This window comes from Salvia hispanica, chromosome 3 (assembly GCF_029641045.1).
Source record: "Salvia hispanica isolate PSC_SH4W2 chromosome 3, Shi_PSC_v1, whole genome shotgun sequence".
In the NCBI taxonomy this organism is placed as follows: Eukaryota; Viridiplantae; Streptophyta; class Magnoliopsida; order Lamiales; family Lamiaceae; genus Salvia; species Salvia hispanica.
The window spans coordinates 15372073-15388943 of NC_142694.1; the positions used below are offsets into that span (position 1 = coordinate 15372073).

At 37.8% G+C, this 16871-nt stretch overlaps 3 protein-coding genes and 1 non-coding gene across 4 annotated transcripts; 1 reads left to right on the plus strand and 3 right to left on the minus strand.

The window, feature by feature from the left end:
• Positions 1-352: 352 nt before the first annotated feature.
• Positions 353-5499, minus strand: LOC125210610 (uncharacterized). The gene is made up of 6 exons (XM_048110151.2): positions 5425-5499; positions 3129-3345; positions 2754-2944; positions 790-894; positions 648-719; positions 353-559 (listed from the first exon to the last, which is right to left on the minus strand). Exons 2-6 carry the CDS (start codon positions 3274-3276, stop codon positions 491-493), a joined length of 585 nt encoding a protein of 194 aa, XP_047966108.1. The 5' UTR covers positions 3277-3345; positions 5425-5499; the 3' UTR covers positions 353-490.
• LOC125217260 (small nucleolar RNA snoR128) lies at positions 2405-2495 on the minus strand. The gene has a single exon (XR_007175677.1). It is a non-coding gene; the product is annotated as a small nucleolar RNA snoR128 (small nucleolar RNA).
• A 495-nt stretch (positions 5500-5994) lies between the features above and the next one.
• Positions 5995-11009, minus strand: PDE318 (P-loop containing nucleoside triphosphate hydrolases superfamily protein). Its single transcript, XM_048112853.2, has 15 exons — positions 10864-11009; positions 10645-10778; positions 10385-10505; positions 10236-10300; positions 10033-10146; positions 9616-9690; positions 9196-9234; positions 9050-9121; positions 8553-8666; positions 7952-8023; positions 7835-7871; positions 7497-7609; positions 6714-6920; positions 6399-6513; positions 5995-6318 (listed from the first exon to the last, which is right to left on the minus strand). Exons 1-14 carry the CDS (start codon positions 10943-10945, stop codon positions 6421-6423), a joined length of 1338 nt encoding a protein of 445 aa, XP_047968810.1. The 5' UTR covers positions 10946-11009; the 3' UTR covers positions 5995-6318; positions 6399-6420.
• Positions 11010-12037: 1028 nt separating this feature from the next.
• LOC125212638 (14-3-3 protein 1) lies at positions 12038-15332 on the plus strand. The gene is made up of 4 exons (XM_048112855.2): positions 12038-12614; positions 13649-13771; positions 14223-14339; positions 15101-15332. The coding sequence occupies exons 1-4, from the start codon at positions 12138-12140 to the stop codon at positions 15119-15121; spliced, it is 738 nt and encodes a 245-aa protein (XP_047968812.1). The 5' UTR covers positions 12038-12137; the 3' UTR covers positions 15122-15332.
• The last annotated feature ends 1539 nt before the right edge of the window (positions 15333-16871 follow it).

Sequence of the window (16871 nt, forward strand, 5' to 3'; positions counted from 1 at the left end):
ATAAACCTTTATTTGAACTAAAATAGTACTACTATTTCACCCATAAAATTGGGGAGCAATAAAATTGGACATAAAAGCGTCTTTAGGTGGCTTTTTAAGGCCGTCGTCAAACCCTAGGGCTTAGCCCGGGCCAAGAGAATTTCGGGGGGAGTGGTGAAACACAGAGATCGGAAAGAACACAAATAACGTAAGTAGTATCTCGATTAAAAAAAACACACACACACACACACACAAAAAGGACATTTGGCACAAAACAATTTTGAAATTGCTTTTTGGCACAATAAAGAACATCATGATCCGACAAAACAACACAATCTTCTTTAGCATATAGAAAAAAGAGAAAAAGGCAGAATAAAGATGAAACCTGCCTTTTTATTGAGGAAATTGTGAATCCATATATACATGTAGAAGAACTAATGTCACTTATTTCACCAAACACTACAAACTAAACTGCAGAGAAATGTTTAGAGCCTTTTATCCACCTTCAGTATTAGTTGTCCGAGCCAAGGACCTGCTGCTTAAGCTCTTCGACTCTGGCGAACAATTCATCCCTGTTTTTCTGCAGATCAAAGATGAAGAACAGCTTTAACTTGCAGCAGTGACGTGGAGGAGAAAATGATTTAATAGTGGATAACGTAGTTGCATACCTTTAAAACTAGATATCGGGAGGTGAACCAGAGAGTGTAGCCAAGGCCGACAAGTTCCAAGGCTTTTGGTAGCTGTTACAATGTTAGGCTCAGTAAAAGCATGACGCGAAAAGGCAAATATGGATGGGGAATGAGTGCTCACCACCGGGATTGAATCAATGGCACTAACGACAGCAGCTACTAACCAAAGTGCGACAGCGCCACCACTACCAAAGGCGAGAAATGAATATGTTTCCTCGTAATCCAACTGAAATCGGAGTGCAAATATCATAATTAGCGAAAACAACAAGTTAACTATATACGATATAATATTAAAAACAACTTCTAATATCAACTGCAACTGAAGGGACTTATTCTCCATTATCAGATTTGATGATTTGATCAGATAATGATTGTAATTTGAAAACCAGAATGTCAGATGCTTTCTACTAGAAGAAAGGATAGGGTATCAAATTACATGCGCTCATTCTCTTTTGATATGGTCATCATCTGATTTCTCAAGGAAAGCAAAATGTTGAGAGGCAGTTACTTTTCTTATGCCCTCTCTTGTTCCTTAGCACACCAGTGACAGAGACTGGTGTACTATATGTATGTGACCACTTTGAGCAGTCAAAATTCTTCTGTTCACATAGAATTGGAGTCCTGACCTTGACCAATACCAAAAAGCTTGATACTTTTTAAACCAAAACAAATGTGTGTCACAGAAGCTTATTTTCAGTCCAAGTCAAGCAGTTATATAAAGGTGAAGTTTTCGTAGTCGCCAATATAGAGAAACCGTTACATCGGATAATGCAAGATCTAAACCACTAATGAGTCGAACAGGCAACATAAGTGTCCGCTCAATAATCCTATTCCTAGATCCATATCATTCGCCCAACTTCAAAGACGAAAACTTTACCACAAAATCCATCATTCACTAAGCATGCAAACCTGAGGAGTTCCACTAATATATAAAAGGCAACAGTACTACTGTACGTATAACTGACTTTACATGGCCACTAAAGTCATTTGCATTTACAGGTCCCACAAGGAAGCATATATTGATTTCTATTCCTATACCATATAACTGTTTTATAGTTATATCAATTAATTGCATTCTACATGCCTTTTTAATACATGATCATTTCCCATGCATTATTAATGTAGAGTATTCACAATATAAAGTATGAACAAATGGATGACAAAATCATTGGGTTCACATTTGCATAATTGGAGATTGCAAATAACGTATGGAATATAAATATAGTAATAATATTAGGACAATTTTACCAGAAAGATGCATGGTTCATACAGGTAACTTAACTTCCCAAGACATATTCATTTCTTCCATCACCGAGTTACTTCTACAACCATGATTATACAATATACTAGCAGCCAAGCTATCATCTTAGATCGTGAACACAGACTATGTTATGGAGTCAGAAAAAATAACCATGTCCATGAGTGCAGAAGCAACCTCTTGCTATTATGGAGATCCAAATAACAATACAAAACTTTGATATACATACAAGTCTTTTTAAAAAAGGAAGCCGGAATTATGAATTGCAGTTACAAATCCAAGTAATAAACATGCATCCTTTTATAGTTTTATGTCTATCATTTCTTTGCATATTTCATTTGTCAAAATTAAACTTTTAACCCTTTTAGAAGCACAGCATATTGTTAAGTAATGAATTTTGCCATGATTAGCTAGAAAAAGACATGCTTCCCCAACAGTATAAAAAAATTACAGTTCTACAAACAAAAATACCACTAGGTTGCTCAGGTAACCGCTCAGGATCGACATTCCAGTCGATGCTTCACCAAGCATTTTAGAGCTCTCTGAACTGAATGTACTCATCACAGCAACCAAGTCAGCAAAAGCTCGTAAAAATTCAGCACCTTGTTAAATCCATATTCACAGATTTGACCCAATAGAGCCTTGAATAAGAATACAAAGAGATTATGCTAATTGCACACGCGAATATGCGCTTAAACTAAACCGAAGCAACCTAGTAGCTAATCAGGCCATTCATCTGTTAGAATAACAAGCCAATTCAAGTTAAATTCTATCAAATCAAGCCATTCCGCAATTGATAAAAATAGATGGACTGAGGAGAAGGAAACCTTTATATTGAGACCCTCCAAGAACTTAAACAGCTTCAGCGGATTATCAAACAATGAACCTTCTTGTAGCTCTTGATCAAGCCGAGACTCATAATCATCAGTATTTTCATCGACTGTCTTAGAATCGTCTTTCACATATATCTCCTCCGATGTCGTTGACCTCAGAGATGAACCTCGTTGGTGCTTCAATCCTGAAAATCGTTACCGCTACAGTTAGCTCTAAAATTCTCTAGCAAAAAAATCAGAACTTTTATGAAAAAAGGGCTAATTTTCCAACAATTAACTGAAATTCATTGCCTATATTTGAAAAGGAGAGGGGAAATTTACTGAATGAATAATCAAACAGTAGCGAATGCGAAACCTAAAATTGATTACCAAAGGTGAAGACTGGGTGATTGTAGAGTAAGGGAGAATGTGTATTGGAACGGAGGAGAGGTTGAAATTGAAGGGCGGTGGGGGAAAAGCGGTTGGGGTGTAGCGGCGGAGGAGAATTGGGGATAGGTGGAGGTGTGCAAAGCTCCATTGAAGTTGGAAAGTGTGAAAGTTAAAGAGAAGACTGAGATTTGGGGGTGACTTTTGTGTCTACTTAGGTTAAGAGCACTCCCAATGGAGTTCCCTTATTTCTCCCTTATTTCTCCCTAACTCCTGCCACATCAGCGCCACATCAGCATCACATTTTATCCCCAGTTTTTAGCCAACCCCTACAATGGTTTCTCCCTTATTTCTCCCTTATTTCTCCCTAACTCAACATTTCATTTTTACATCATCACTAATTTAATTGTTTTATTTTTATATATAATAAAGCTAGCTTATTTAATTTATAAAGATAAATCAAATAAATAGTAATAAAGTTCGTTGTATTAAACACGGGTACACATTACAACGAAGAAAATTAAAAAAAAAAAAAGTACACGAATGGAAATAAAAAATCAAAAAAAAAATTCAAAGAAAAAAAAATTCAAGGGCGGTGGGCGCGGTTTCTATTTGCCCACAATTCTTCGATGATATCGTGTTGTAGTGCTTGATGGGCCTCCTTCTGGTGTATGTCCATGAACGCCTGGAACCGTTCATGTTCGTTGTGCGGTACACCCTGGCGGGCGGACTCGGTTGAGACACCGTGACTCGATGATGCAACACTTGGGTCGTTGGTGACGTCGAGGACGCCTTCGTGTTCATCTTCGATGATCATGTTATGCATGATGATGCACGCATACATGATATCGGCAATATCCCCCTGGTAGAAAAAGCGCGTCGGACCCTTTACCAGTGCAAATCGCGATTGGAGCACCCCAAATGCCCTCTCCACATCCTTGCGCGCAGACTCTTGCGCTCGGGCAAAATACCTTCTTCTATCTCCGAGTGGGCATCTGATCGTCTTCAGAAACACGGGCCATTGCGGATAGATGCCGTCAGCCAGGTAGTACCCCATGTTATGCACATTGCCATTGGCCGTGAATTCGATGGAGGGGCCTAATCCGTTGATCCGCTCGTTGAAAAGGGGCGAGGAATTGAGAACATTTAGGTCGTTGTTCGACCCGGCTATACCAAAATAAGCATGCCAAATCCAAAGCCGTTGGTCGGCAACGGCTTCAAGAATGATGGTGGGATGCGTACCTTTGTAGCCGGTAGTAAACTGGCCTCGCCACGCGGTTGGGCAGTTCTTCCACTGCCAGTGCATACAGTCGATGCTGCCGAGCATCCCCGGAAAGCCGTGGGTCCTCCAGTGCCAATCCAGTAGGAACTGGCAGTCAGCTGCGTCCGGCGAGCGAAGGTAGTGCTCCCCAAATATCTCTCGCACGCCCTGACAGAAATTCTTCAGGCACTCGTTGCCAGTCGTCTCGCCGCATTGCAGATACTCATCGAACATGTCGGCGGACCCTCCATATGCCAACTGCCGGATGGCAACAGTGCATTTCTGTAGGGGCGATAGTCCGGGCTTCCCTGCTGCGTCTCGCTGGAGCCGGAACTCGGGGTAACGCGCGGACAACGCATTAACAATGCGCAGGAAGAGGGAGCGGCGCATTCTGAACCGGCGACGAAATACATCTGCCGGATAACGTGGTTCCTCCGCGAAATAATCGGCGAACAGCCGATCGTGCGCACCAGTGTGGTTGCGAGGGATGTATCGGCGCCGCCGGCGGATTGGCCGTTGGGGGGGTGGCTGCTGCATTCGAGCGATCTCGCTTTGTATGCAGCGGGAGATATAGTTGTTGATTGGGTTGTTGGCGAAACCCGCTACATCCCATCCGGTGGGAGCGGGAGGTACCTCTTCTTCGGAAGAAGAATGTGATATTTCCTCGTCGGACTGAGCACGAGACGATGAATCAGAACTCATTTAATAAAGATGGAGAGAAAAAAGATTGAAAATTTGTGTGAATGAAGTTTGTGGGTGATGAATGGAGGAAGAGGATGAAATATTTATAGGGGTGGGATAAAATAGCCGTTCGGCCAAAAAAAAAAAAAAAAATTTTAAAAATCGCCGATTATCGCCGAGCGTCGCCCACAGTGGCCGGCGATCGCTCGGCGATAATCCGGCGATAAATCGCCACTCGGCGAAGCAACGGTAACATTATCGCCGAATTATCGCCGACTTCGCCACAATGGCCGGCGATAATTCGGCGATAATCGGCGATTTATCGCCGAGAATTCGCCACCTCCATTGGGAGTGCTCTAAGCACGCCTAAACCAGCACCGTCTTCCTCATTCATCCGTTTCATTCAAACTCACCCATTTTTCTTTACACATTTACGACCAAGAAAATAATATTTTCATTTTTTATATGTAACGATATGAATGGAACATTCTTCAAAAAAAAGCATGTCACGAAAAAAATATAATTATAAATGACTTTATAGGGTCAAACACAATGAAGAATGTTGTTGTAGCAAGGCAGAAGTACAACAACGGAAGTGATTCTTAAATCTTTGAAGTTGGATTGTCGTATAGTAGAGCTGTTGTAATTGACAATGGCGAAAGTTAACCTTCGAGATTCGGGCAGGGCTGCCGCACATCGGGGATCAACGTTTGCTCCGAAGGTCATATTTAATGAACTTTTCTGACCCTCGCGAGAAGGTGGCAAGATCGATCATACCCTCAATCCTATCTGTTGGGTGCCGGCAATGTTTAAATGCTAAATTGGTAGATCCTTTTTGTATCAACTTCAACTCGATCGTTGTTATTTTATGTACTAATATTAAGATATTTACTGTTGATATTACTTTGCCAAAATGATCTCCTAGTATACGACATTTCAAATAAATTAGTCATTTAAAAAAAAAAGGAGAAGCGATGTAGTTACACTTACATCCATGTACATAAATAAAATACTATAGTACTAGTACATATGAAGTAGTACTATGTTACAATACAAATAAAATCAAAATTATGAATTTCAATCATGTAAAATGAGGAGCGAACTTTGCGTCGTGCAAGACTCCACTCGATGATCCTTCAAAGGAGGTTGGGCTGACTAGCCGGGTCGGATGAGCAGTCCTCTCGTTTTCTTACAGTTTCCGGCCAGTCCTGATCTCGTATACAGGCAGCCTCCGGCTCAGTAGTTCAATGTCTGTAAAAGACAAGGACGGCATGATGACCGGGAAGAACAGGTTTTTGGAAACAGATTGCAACTCGTAAATATCAACTTACATTCTGTAAATAGCAGAATGCATTATGTTACAACTTCATGTCCTTCTTCACTGCTTTCGCAGCTTTTTATCCTCTCCGACTGGGTCACTAGTAGCTCATGCACTCGAGCCTTCAACTGCGCGGGACATATATTGGTTCAGATATATACCAAAAATCATTATATCCATATCCCTCTGGTCTAACAAACTGAGGTGCAAGAATGTGTAAATCCGAACTGTATGGGAAACGTCAAACGAGAATGTGTACTTCCAGTAAATATCGGTAATGTCCACTAGATGAATGATAAATTCATGGAGAAGCTTATTAAGTGCATACCTCGCTGATGCCTACTTCAGTCTTAACAGATACATGTAGTGATCCATCAGGTCCCATTCTCCGATACTTTGCTAGATCCAAACTATCGGTGTTACTATCTTCAGTGATGAATACTACCGGAGAATCAGTTAGCAGATCAGATTTAGACACGACATCAAGCCAAAGATGGTTTGCGAACCTCTCTTTGATTTCATTGTAGATGGTAAACTGTTTAACACAAGAAAAATACTCTTCAAACAAAGATAAAGAAGATAGTAATCATAATACCAGCTCATAATATATAGAAGCATGGTTTGACTCGGTTGGATGTATAAGGGTCTCCGAATGAGGGTTTTCGGAAGGCAACTTCACTGCACAACTAGGCCTTAATGCTAAATGTTCCAGATTAAAAAAGTACACTGACATTATTTTTTGTTGCTTTCAATTGCTTAACAGAAAGTTGTCAATAATGAAATTAAATAATACTGAGATCTTAATGTAACACTAGTTACATGTTGGTTGATGGAAAGTTTGCTACTCATAGTGAATCAACCTATCAGCAATCTTGTGTCTACGGTCTACCTAAAGGCTAAAGCTGATCCGTCTCCAAGGAAGAGACACTGCATTTCCATGTACTTTTCGCTTCAGTTTGATGCAAGTATAGATTAAGGAAAACCTCACAAACTCAATATTAAGGGCAAGATTACTAGTTTGGACTAGATGTAAAAGCTAAGACAATCAGACGAGTCATCTGTTGTTATTCGTAAAGTGTGAGTTTTTTTAATTGAAAACGTACACAAATACCTGATCGGAAGGTGAGGTCCCACATTCTCCAGAGAGATCATGAACAAAGAGTACAGCAGTGGGCAGATGAGAAAGAACGGCAAGTGTCAACTTTTCCAAATTATTTCTATCCTCTGCAAATCCAAATAAGTGAAGTAGGTTGAGCACTAGTTAAAATGCAACTGCATGTGATTAAAGAAAGTAGGTATTCTTATTCTACAAAAATTGACAAAAACTTAAACTTTATACTACTACTCCATATATTTTCCACACATCATTTCATAAATGATGGTAGATTTAGTCACTCATTAATGAAACCAATATTAGTCAGTAAGACAAGATGAAAGAAAGCCTCTCACCATCATGTCTCCGTAGTAGACCTGGGGTATCTGTAACCTGAAACAAATAGCATTATAGCATTAAAGATTTAAAACAGCAAAGAGACTTTGCATTATGTAAACTTGGTAAATTTGAACCTGAAAATTCTGATAGCTCAAGTTAATATGACCCATCAAAATTCCTCTCGTAGTGAATGGATAATTGCATATCTGAACCATTTAGAGCAACAAAATCAGTATCAAATGGTATAGGCAATGCGCAAAAGTTGCTCTATATTTCCTGCAGTTACTGTCATGTAGGTTTCTTGTGAAGAGAACTTTAAGAAATTTTGAAATACTCTTCTTTAATCTTGCCAGGTCAGTATTATTAGGGTTATAAGTAGTTTAACAACTAAGCTTCTGGAGGCCAGTACAGCATCAAACAAGGTAAAAATCTACATTCAACAAAAACTTATGGCTATCATATATTATTGCAATGAAATTAAGAATACTGCATCCTATTATTATGGTGCAATGGATCTATGTATAGAAAGTAAGAGATATGAAGCCTAGCAACTCACAATATTGTACACAAGACTGCCATACAGAGATTTTTAAAGGATTACATTAGAATACTCATTATTTAATCCCAATTGTCACTAATGCCAAGTTCAAAGTCAATCTCACATAAATACTAGAGAAAAAAAAGTGCTTAACTATTTTGAACACAATGTGGAATATGATTGTGCTTAGTTCATACCTCAGGCTTTCCAGTAGATAGTAGACGAACCAAAGATGATTTTCCTACGTTTGGCGCCCCAACAAGGCACAAAGTGGGTGTTTCCAGATCTACGACTGGCATTGCCCGCAATGTCTACATGCAATTTGTCAAAAACATACTTACATACACCCCCCATCGCTAAGAAATTAGAACTTTTTGCCATCATGGTAGATAGTTTAAGAAGAGAGGAGTTAACAAACTGACTTAAGTAGTCATCAACTCAATCACGTCTTCTGGTTGATAACAATTAAAATGATGACAAAATAACAAAGCAATAGAACCATACAATCATAAGATGACATATCTTCATTCTATCTCACCAATAAAACCCAAAAGTATTATCCTTTAGCTGAGAAGCATGAATCAAAAAATTCAAATATCGATTTGTTTTTTACTTTTTAAAACTACTATACACAATTTAAGGTATATAGAAAGCACGTCCAATAAATAATTTGTTTTAAACAAGGACACTTTACCTTGGCAATGTTTAATAATTCATCTACAGCTTTTCCTTCATGACTGAAAATTTCTTCTATTTTTTTTATTCCCTGCAGGATACCAAGAAATGATGAGCTAGGGACACACATAAAAGTAAAATGCAGATGTACAGAGTAGTACTAGCCTCACTCAGTCGTTCCTCAGCTTCACGCTTTGTGACTGACTGCCCAAAAGATTATGAAATGTATTCACCGTTAATTTATGAAACGTATGGTATAACAAACCCAGTACCAAAATATAAATCCTAATATAAGATAGCAAAAGATAAATCCAGATACAGAAAGATAAATTCTAATATTACATCCCCTATCAACTTGTTAACATTTTTCTGAGAACATCAGAAAAGATATTACTCACAGTTACGTCTTTATGATAACTAAGAAAACTGCGAATTGATTCTATAAAGTGTGATAACAACTAGACAAGGAGTAAGAAGCTAAGTTAATAATTCAACCATCAGCTAGACTAGTAAAGTTATCAAATCTAACTACTCAAAACTAATAATAGAGGCAGATGCACGGACTAACTTAAACAAACTTACAACCTTGGCACAGAGAGAGGCATGCTCTTTTCCAACTGCCACCACTCGCTTCCGTAAATAATCAACCTTTCTCAACACCTATCAATCAAGAGCAGGTTATACACTGAAGTCTGAACAACTTATTGTCATATAACATCTTTGGATTAATAGCAAATTAGCAAACGACATTCATACAGTAAGCCAGGACACGCCAATAGTGCTTTTAAACCATAGTGAGGTGAATGAGTGGTGAGTGGGGAGAATATAGAAAGATAGGGTCGAAGAAGATGATATATTGAGCTGGAATAACTCAAAGTAAAACATGAAGGCAGCATTAAGATTCAGCATAGACGAAACTAGGAGATGTACCATACTTCAGCAGGAAAATGTTGGCCGTGTTGCAATAGGTTAAAAGAAAAATAGAGAAGCCCTAATGCTTACCTCTTCATAGTTCCCATCTCCAAGAGTCAACTCAACTAGAGATCTTTCATATGGGTGCAAACTTATTTTTCCGGGGAAGTTCTCCGTGTACTTTCTCAACGGAACAGCTATCTCCTGAAGGTAAATACAACAGGAAGAACATTAAAAGTTCTTTTTCTTCTTCATGAGAAGATAGACATTTTATTATTGAATGAAGAAATTACCTTCATCAACGCATCAAGTTGCTTCGCACCTTTATTTCTTTCACGTTTTGCAATATTGGCAATGCCTACGGAAACATTACGCTAAACGCTAAGTTAAACTAGCTATTTCAATACCGTTTGCTGTAAAAATAACACCTTGATCGAATTACCCTTTGTAGGTGACACTCTCCTTGCCTTCTTCAATGCCGAATACAAAATATCAATCGACGGCATCACCATTGGAAGCTTTTGAAATGCTCCAACTGCTTCAAGAGCCTTCACCACTTTATCCTGAAAACAGATGACAAATCTCAAATTCTCAATCAGTCCAATTTAGCTATCTGATTGTTTCCACAAAATCATCAATTCATTCCAATTAAATGATGAGACACCAAATTTCGTGTACACCAATCTCAAAAATATGCAATACCTCAACTTTTGTTGCTTGCTTGGTATCGCCAGCGGGAACATAGCTTCCTTTCACAATTTCATAGGTTTGCGTCTGCAATTGCTGACAGAAGCACATCGTCGGAAGCAAAAATTTCGCAGGAACGAATTTCGCAACTGCAAAAACCAGCCGGAGCATGTGAACTGGTAAAAAACAAAGGCTAAATATTTATCAGCGGAGGAATTATGTGACGGAGAGTACATTTGGGAAAATCGCGGCGACGGAAGAGCAGCGAAGACGGCGGCGCGTGCAGTAGCTGGAGTCGACTCCATGTGCTGGTCATCCTGTTACGACGTCGTTTAGAGGGTTTAAACCAGAATTATGAATTTATAGCTTATCCTAATATCTTCGGCTCACTATATACATTATTTAATCAAAATCTATCGGTTTTCTATCGATTTGAATTGAATAACCTAATTAAGAAAAAAAATCGTCTCACAGTAATTGTACAAAGCAAGAAATATTAGATGGAGGAATTTGAAAATATTTTTATGTGGTAGAAAAAAGAAAATATATTACTCCCTCCGTTCCATAAAAGTTGAGTCGTATTCCTTTTTAATCCGTTCCAACAAAGTTGAGTCATTTTATTATTTAACTAAAAGACAAAACATTCAATCACTCTTACTTTATTCCATCATTTACTTTACTCTCTCTTATCTTTCCTACTTTTTCATCTCTCCTATTTATTTAATATAAATTCTTAATCTCCGTGCCTAAAAATTTTGTCTCAACTTTTATGAGACGGGGGGAGTACTTACTACTGTCAAATCAAATCCGATAAAATAATTTATCTTTTAGTATGTTATAAAAAAAGTACAGTAGTCAAAGTAGTTTTATATGTGAATATACTAAAATGATTTTCCTAAGAAATTAGAACTTTTTGCCAATCATGAAATTGACAGATAATCTAACAAGAAATCTTTCACGGTAATACTATGAATAGCCACTTAGTTTTTAAATTTAAGAAAATAAGAATTTGACTAAATTTGTAATATTTTCGTCAATTTATCATATTATTTTTTCAGAAAAATATTGAAATTTGAGAAAATATATTATAAAGATGATGATAATGCTATTATGAATTGGTTTTCAGGCTAATGTAATCATTTTGTAGCTAATATAATGAATAGTTTTCAGAGTATATAGAGATAGGTAGAGCACTTGTTTTGTCAAATTCTAAATGACATTGAAATGGTATTTGGTAAATTAAGTAAATAATAAATATACATAAAAAAAGAGAGTAAATAAATGAAGAAATAAAATACTTAAAATGGATTAAAAGGATACTACTAATTCATTACTGTATACAGTATATATACGCTATTTGCAGAAATTATAATGAAAGTGATTTGAAGATAGATTTTTTCTACTATTTAAAAAAGAGAATCTCCAGTCTTCAAATCTTCTCCTTTTTTCCCCCAAAATCACACAAATCTCAATAGTCAAAAGCCCCTCTCTCTCTCTCTGAATTTCCGATGGCTTTGAGCAGAGAGCAGTACCTCTACATGGCGAAGCTGGCCGAGCAAGCCGAGCGCTACGAGGAGATGGTCCAATTCATGGACAGCCTGGTCGTCAGCGCCGCCGGCACCGAGCTGTCCGTGGAGGAGCGCAACCTCCTCTCCGTGGCCTACAAGAACGTCATCGGCTCCGTCCGCGCGGCCTGGCGCATCGTGAGCTCCATCGAGCAGAAGGAGGAGAGCCGCAAGAACGACGACCACGTGTCGCTCGTCAAGGACTACAGATCTAAAGTTGAATCCGAGCTCTCGCAGGTCTGCGCCGGCATCCTCAAGCTCCTCAACGATAATCTCATCCCCTCTGCGGCTTCCAGCGAGTCTAGGATCTTCTACTTGAAGATGAAGGGCGATTACCATCGCTATCTGGCTGAGTTTAAGGTCGATAATGAGCGCAAGGAGGCGGCTGAGAATACTATGCTCGCTTACAAAGCAGCTCAGGTTTGATTGATTTTTTATTTGATCAATTTCTCTAAGGGTTACTTTGGTAATTGGAATTGGAATTGGAATTGGAATTATAAGGAATTGAATTTGCAGGAATTATGATTCAATTCCAAATCTTTGTTTGCTAAAAATGATTGGAAATTGAATTTATACAAATTATGCACACACACTCACATCACATGAGTGTGCAGTGTGTGTGTGTGATGGTGTGTATAACTGTGTATGCTTTAAGTGTGTAACTGTGTGTGTGTATGTGTGTGCCTGTGTGACTCTGTGTTTGTGTGACTGTGTATGTATGTGTGTGACTGCAAGCATGTGAGTGTGTGTATGTATGTGTGTGACTGTGTGTGTAACTGTGTGTATGTATGTGTGTGACTCTGTGTGAATGTGAGTGTGCGACAGTGTGTGCAACTGTGTGTGTGTGACAGTGTGTATGTGAGTATGTGAGTGTGTGTATGTATGTAACTGTGTGTGTGTGACTGCACGTATGTATGTGTGTAATTGTGTGTGTGACAGTGTGTGAGTATGTGAGTGTATGTATGTAACTGTGTGTATGTATGTGTGTGACTGTGTGTGTGTGTGACAGTGTGGGTAACAGTGTGTATGTATGTGTTTGACTGTGTGTATGTATGTGTGTGACTGTGTGTTTGTGTTATGTTACTGTGTGTGTGTTTGTGTGTAACTGTGTGTGATTGTGTGTTGTGTGTGAAAGTGTCATTTTTTAACTATTTGGAATTCCAATTTTCTACTTTTGGTATGGAATCCATATTGTGGAATTGAGAGGAATTGGAGTTGTAATTCAATTCATAGTGTTTGTGTGACTGTGTGTATGCATGTTATTCTGTGTGTGTGTTTGTGTGTAACTATTGTGTTTTGCAGTATACAACATCAGATTTGAAATTGAAAGCTCCCATTCGAATTCCATACATCCAATTCTGTGGTACCGAAAAGAGCCATAGGGAAATTTTGCGTTTTAGGTCAATTTTGAAGTGTTAATATTTCTAAATGTTGATGATGATCGATGTGAATAGGAAATTGCACTAGCTGATCTTGCTCCCACGCATCCTATAAGGCTGGGATTGGCGCTCAATTTCTCCGTTTTTTACTACGAAATTCTGAATTCATCAGAGAAAGCTTGCAGCATGGCTAAACAGGTTTGTTGAATTGTTCAATGCTTTCTTTACAATGAAATAGAGTTTTCTAATAATGCCTACATGCTTCTTAAGTTGAGACAGAGTCGAGTATCGGATTGATTTGACCGAAAATTTGATGCAATCTTGATTATTTTGCAAGGAGAGATTGTTATTTCCTTCCCTTGTGCATTTTCATGATCCGCAATCCATGTATTTCACTGTCTGCTGTCTGCTGTAAAACTGATTCCATTTCCCCGGCTACCGGTTTGAAGAGAGATCAATCATATAGTTCTAATTAACTGAAACTGGCAACTGATACTGCCTTTCTAATCCTCAATTTAAGCATTGATATGTCATGGAATAGAGTGCCGATTGTAACTATTTGGCTTTGCCTTTTCCTTTTCCTAGTTCTTGATCTTGTTGAAAAGTTGTTTTTTGCTTAGAAATTACGTTGTTTATTAATGCTATGTAGGCTTTCGAGGAAGCTATTGCAGAGCTGGACACTTTGGGTGAAGAGTCGTACAAGGATAGCACTCTTATCATGCAACTTCTGCGCGATAATCTCACTCTTTGGACGTCAGATATGCAGGTACGAAACAACTACTGTATGATTAAATGCAAGCGTGCCAATTTTGAAGTACGCAGAAGTTGAAAATATGAACGCAGAGAGGATTTTAGTATAGTTCAGCTTTTTAAATCACTTAGGCTAACTTTCTTGCTTTCATCATATTCCAACTTATTTAACGATTCATTGTCTTTCAAAATCTATATGAATTTTGTACGTGACGACCTCTCTTGTTGTGTGCTTCCCTTTCGCACTTTATTAAGTACTAGTATAATTAATTTATCCGTGTCTGCTGTGACATCTAAATCTTCTTCTGTACTCGCATTATGGCCATAAAAGTTGTATGAAAAGATTTGACCGTCGATGATACAGTCAGTTGTTTATTCACCTAGAAAATTAGCAATGTTTTTCCTTGGAAACAAATACTGCATTTTCTTGAACATTTCGATAATGCATACGCCTACCTATTAACTTTACATAAAAGAAGTGTAAGGCAAAAAAGGCCTTTTGCATATACATCTTTCATGCTCATCCAATACTTGCCATGTTTGCTTCTATAGTTGTAATACTACTCTTAAAGGCAGTTGCAATTTGCTAGCTTCTCCACTAGGCAGTCCTATAAATTTTTATTTTTTTGCTTGTTTATTCATAATAAAATGGAAACCTCATTTTTTGTCACTGGCTTGCTTTCTTGCTGATAGATTCATACCTTTGTGTATTCAATATCTGGCACCTAATGCAAATCAATTAACTCGGTCCTATCGTTGTTTTGATGGGATTTGCAGGACCAGATCGATGAGGCTTAAACGAATGGCTTTATCTACTCCTCAAGGAGGTGGGCTTGAATGTCATAATCCATCTGTAATTTGCATATATAGCACCTGAAAAGGGGTTTGAAGTTTATAATGTATGTCGAGACTGATTTTATTCATTTCTGCCTTCCGAATACTTGTTAGTAAAATGTGATACGATCTAGTCCAATACAAGGTCGTCACACCTTTACGTGATGTTATTTTCCCTCGTGTCTTGAAACCTTTTAACGCGAAACCTATGCTACTCATGAGCCCGGAAATGAAGATGAATTTTCATTTTTATCTCTAGGGCATGTTTGATAAGTAGGATTTCAAAGGAAAAAGGGTCATTTTGTGGTCAAACACCATTCTTTGATGCCCGTGTGAGAGTAGTAGCTTTTCTTTCATTGTGTTGAATCTAAAAAGAAATACTAATGAAAACAATAAAACAATATTGAGAAGCAAAAATAGGAAGAACTGCAGTATAGAATATTAAAAGTTGAACAATGGACAAAAAATTCAAACAACGAAACACTATTGCTCATACCCAAGATTTGCATTGTTTAAAGTCTGAATCTCCATACATGCCTTTTTATAGAATGATGATAGTGCATTGATACATATGCCCATCAGGTTTCAAGCCAACCCTACTTGAGCTGCAGGTTAATTGGATGCGGGGTAATCGGGTTGTAGTTTTGAATTTTTGTTTGGGTTTTGGATTAGCCCGGTGGGCTAATCGAGCTGCTATCAATTTTAAAGTAACACGTGGTCATTTCAATGTACATAATAACAAAAATTAGTCATATTTGTAGAGTGTAAAACGTTTAAGTATGAAAATTTGAGATACATGTTTAAACTAAAAAAATATTTAAATACTACTAATTTGAAACATGTATAAATATAAAAAATAAACATATTTTGAGAAAGATTAATGATATTTTAGAAATTAGAATATTTCTTATAGTTAATTTGATTTTTTAATTTATTTATCTATTATTGTATTAATAAAATCATGTTTAAATGCATATAGCATTTCAATACATAACTACGACAAATCCTACACAATTAGATATTAAAATGAGTGGATGAGATTAAATCTCACAAATTTTAATAAATAGTTGATAATATATAATAAAAGGGTAAAATTGTCAATATGTCATAATATGATATGGTTTCTCTGATATCAACATAGTGTACTTAAAATATCAACAAAATGATATAGATATTTCAATACGATAACATGAAAATTTCAACGGTGGTATACCTTGACCACTGAATACTATCTCGTTGATGAAAGAAGTCATCTTCACCATCATCTCATACGTCTTTTGGGCCTCCACTAGCTGTTCCAGTTCCTTTTTCTCCCGAGCCTCATTCCAAGGAAAGGCTATTACGATGAATGCCGGTACCATAGCCGCAACCAATTGCTCGACATTGAGGTTGCCTACTTTGGTAGTAGGCTTGATCCAAAGGATTAAAGCCAACAAGAGAAGAACACTAGCAACCACCCGAGATGACTTGAAATTCACATGACGCTTGTGAATCGAGCTTAAAAATTGAAGTCATAGATGGACAATGGATTTTGGCCATCTAACATTGTTTAGGAGGTGAAAAAGATAATTTAGGGGACTATGGATTTTTGGATTTTGACCATATGATTTGAAATTTGCATGGTGCTTGAAATTCGATTGATTATAACTGCTGATACGTTACAATGCGAATTTCAAGTACCGTACGAATTTCTATAACCGTGCAAATTTCAAGC

Coding starts and splice junctions, on each gene's coding strand:
- LOC125210610 (XM_048110151.2), bottom strand. CDS start 3,276: ATGGAGCTTTGCACACCTCCACCTATCCCCAATTCTCCTCCGCCGCTA. Junction 720..789: donor CCATTGATTCAATCCCGGTG/GTGAGCACTCAT, acceptor ACATTGTAACAG/CTACCAAAAGCCTTGGAACT. Junction 560..647: donor CCCGATATCTAGTTTTAAAG/GTATGCAACTAC, acceptor TTTGATCTGCAG/AAAAACAGGGATGAATTGTT.
- PDE318 (XM_048112853.2), bottom strand. CDS start 10,945: ATGACCAGCACATGGAGTCGACTCCAGCTACTGCACGCGCCGCCGTCT. Junction 10,779..10,863: donor TCGCCGCGATTTTCCCAAAT/GTACTCTCCGTC, acceptor TGGTTTTTGCAG/TTGCGAAATTCGTTCCTGCG. Junction 10,147..10,235: donor AACTTGATGCGTTGATGAAG/GTAATTTCTTCA, acceptor ATTTACCTTCAG/GAGATAGCTGTTCCGTTGAG.
- LOC125212638 (XM_048112855.2), top strand. CDS start 12,138: ATGGCTTTGAGCAGAGAGCAGTACCTCTACATGGCGAAGCTGGCCGAG. Junction 12,615..13,648: donor TCGCTTACAAAGCAGCTCAG/GTTTGATTGATT, acceptor CGATGTGAATAG/GAAATTGCACTAGCTGATCT. Junction 13,772..14,222: donor CTTGCAGCATGGCTAAACAG/GTTTGTTGAATT, acceptor AATGCTATGTAG/GCTTTCGAGGAAGCTATTGC.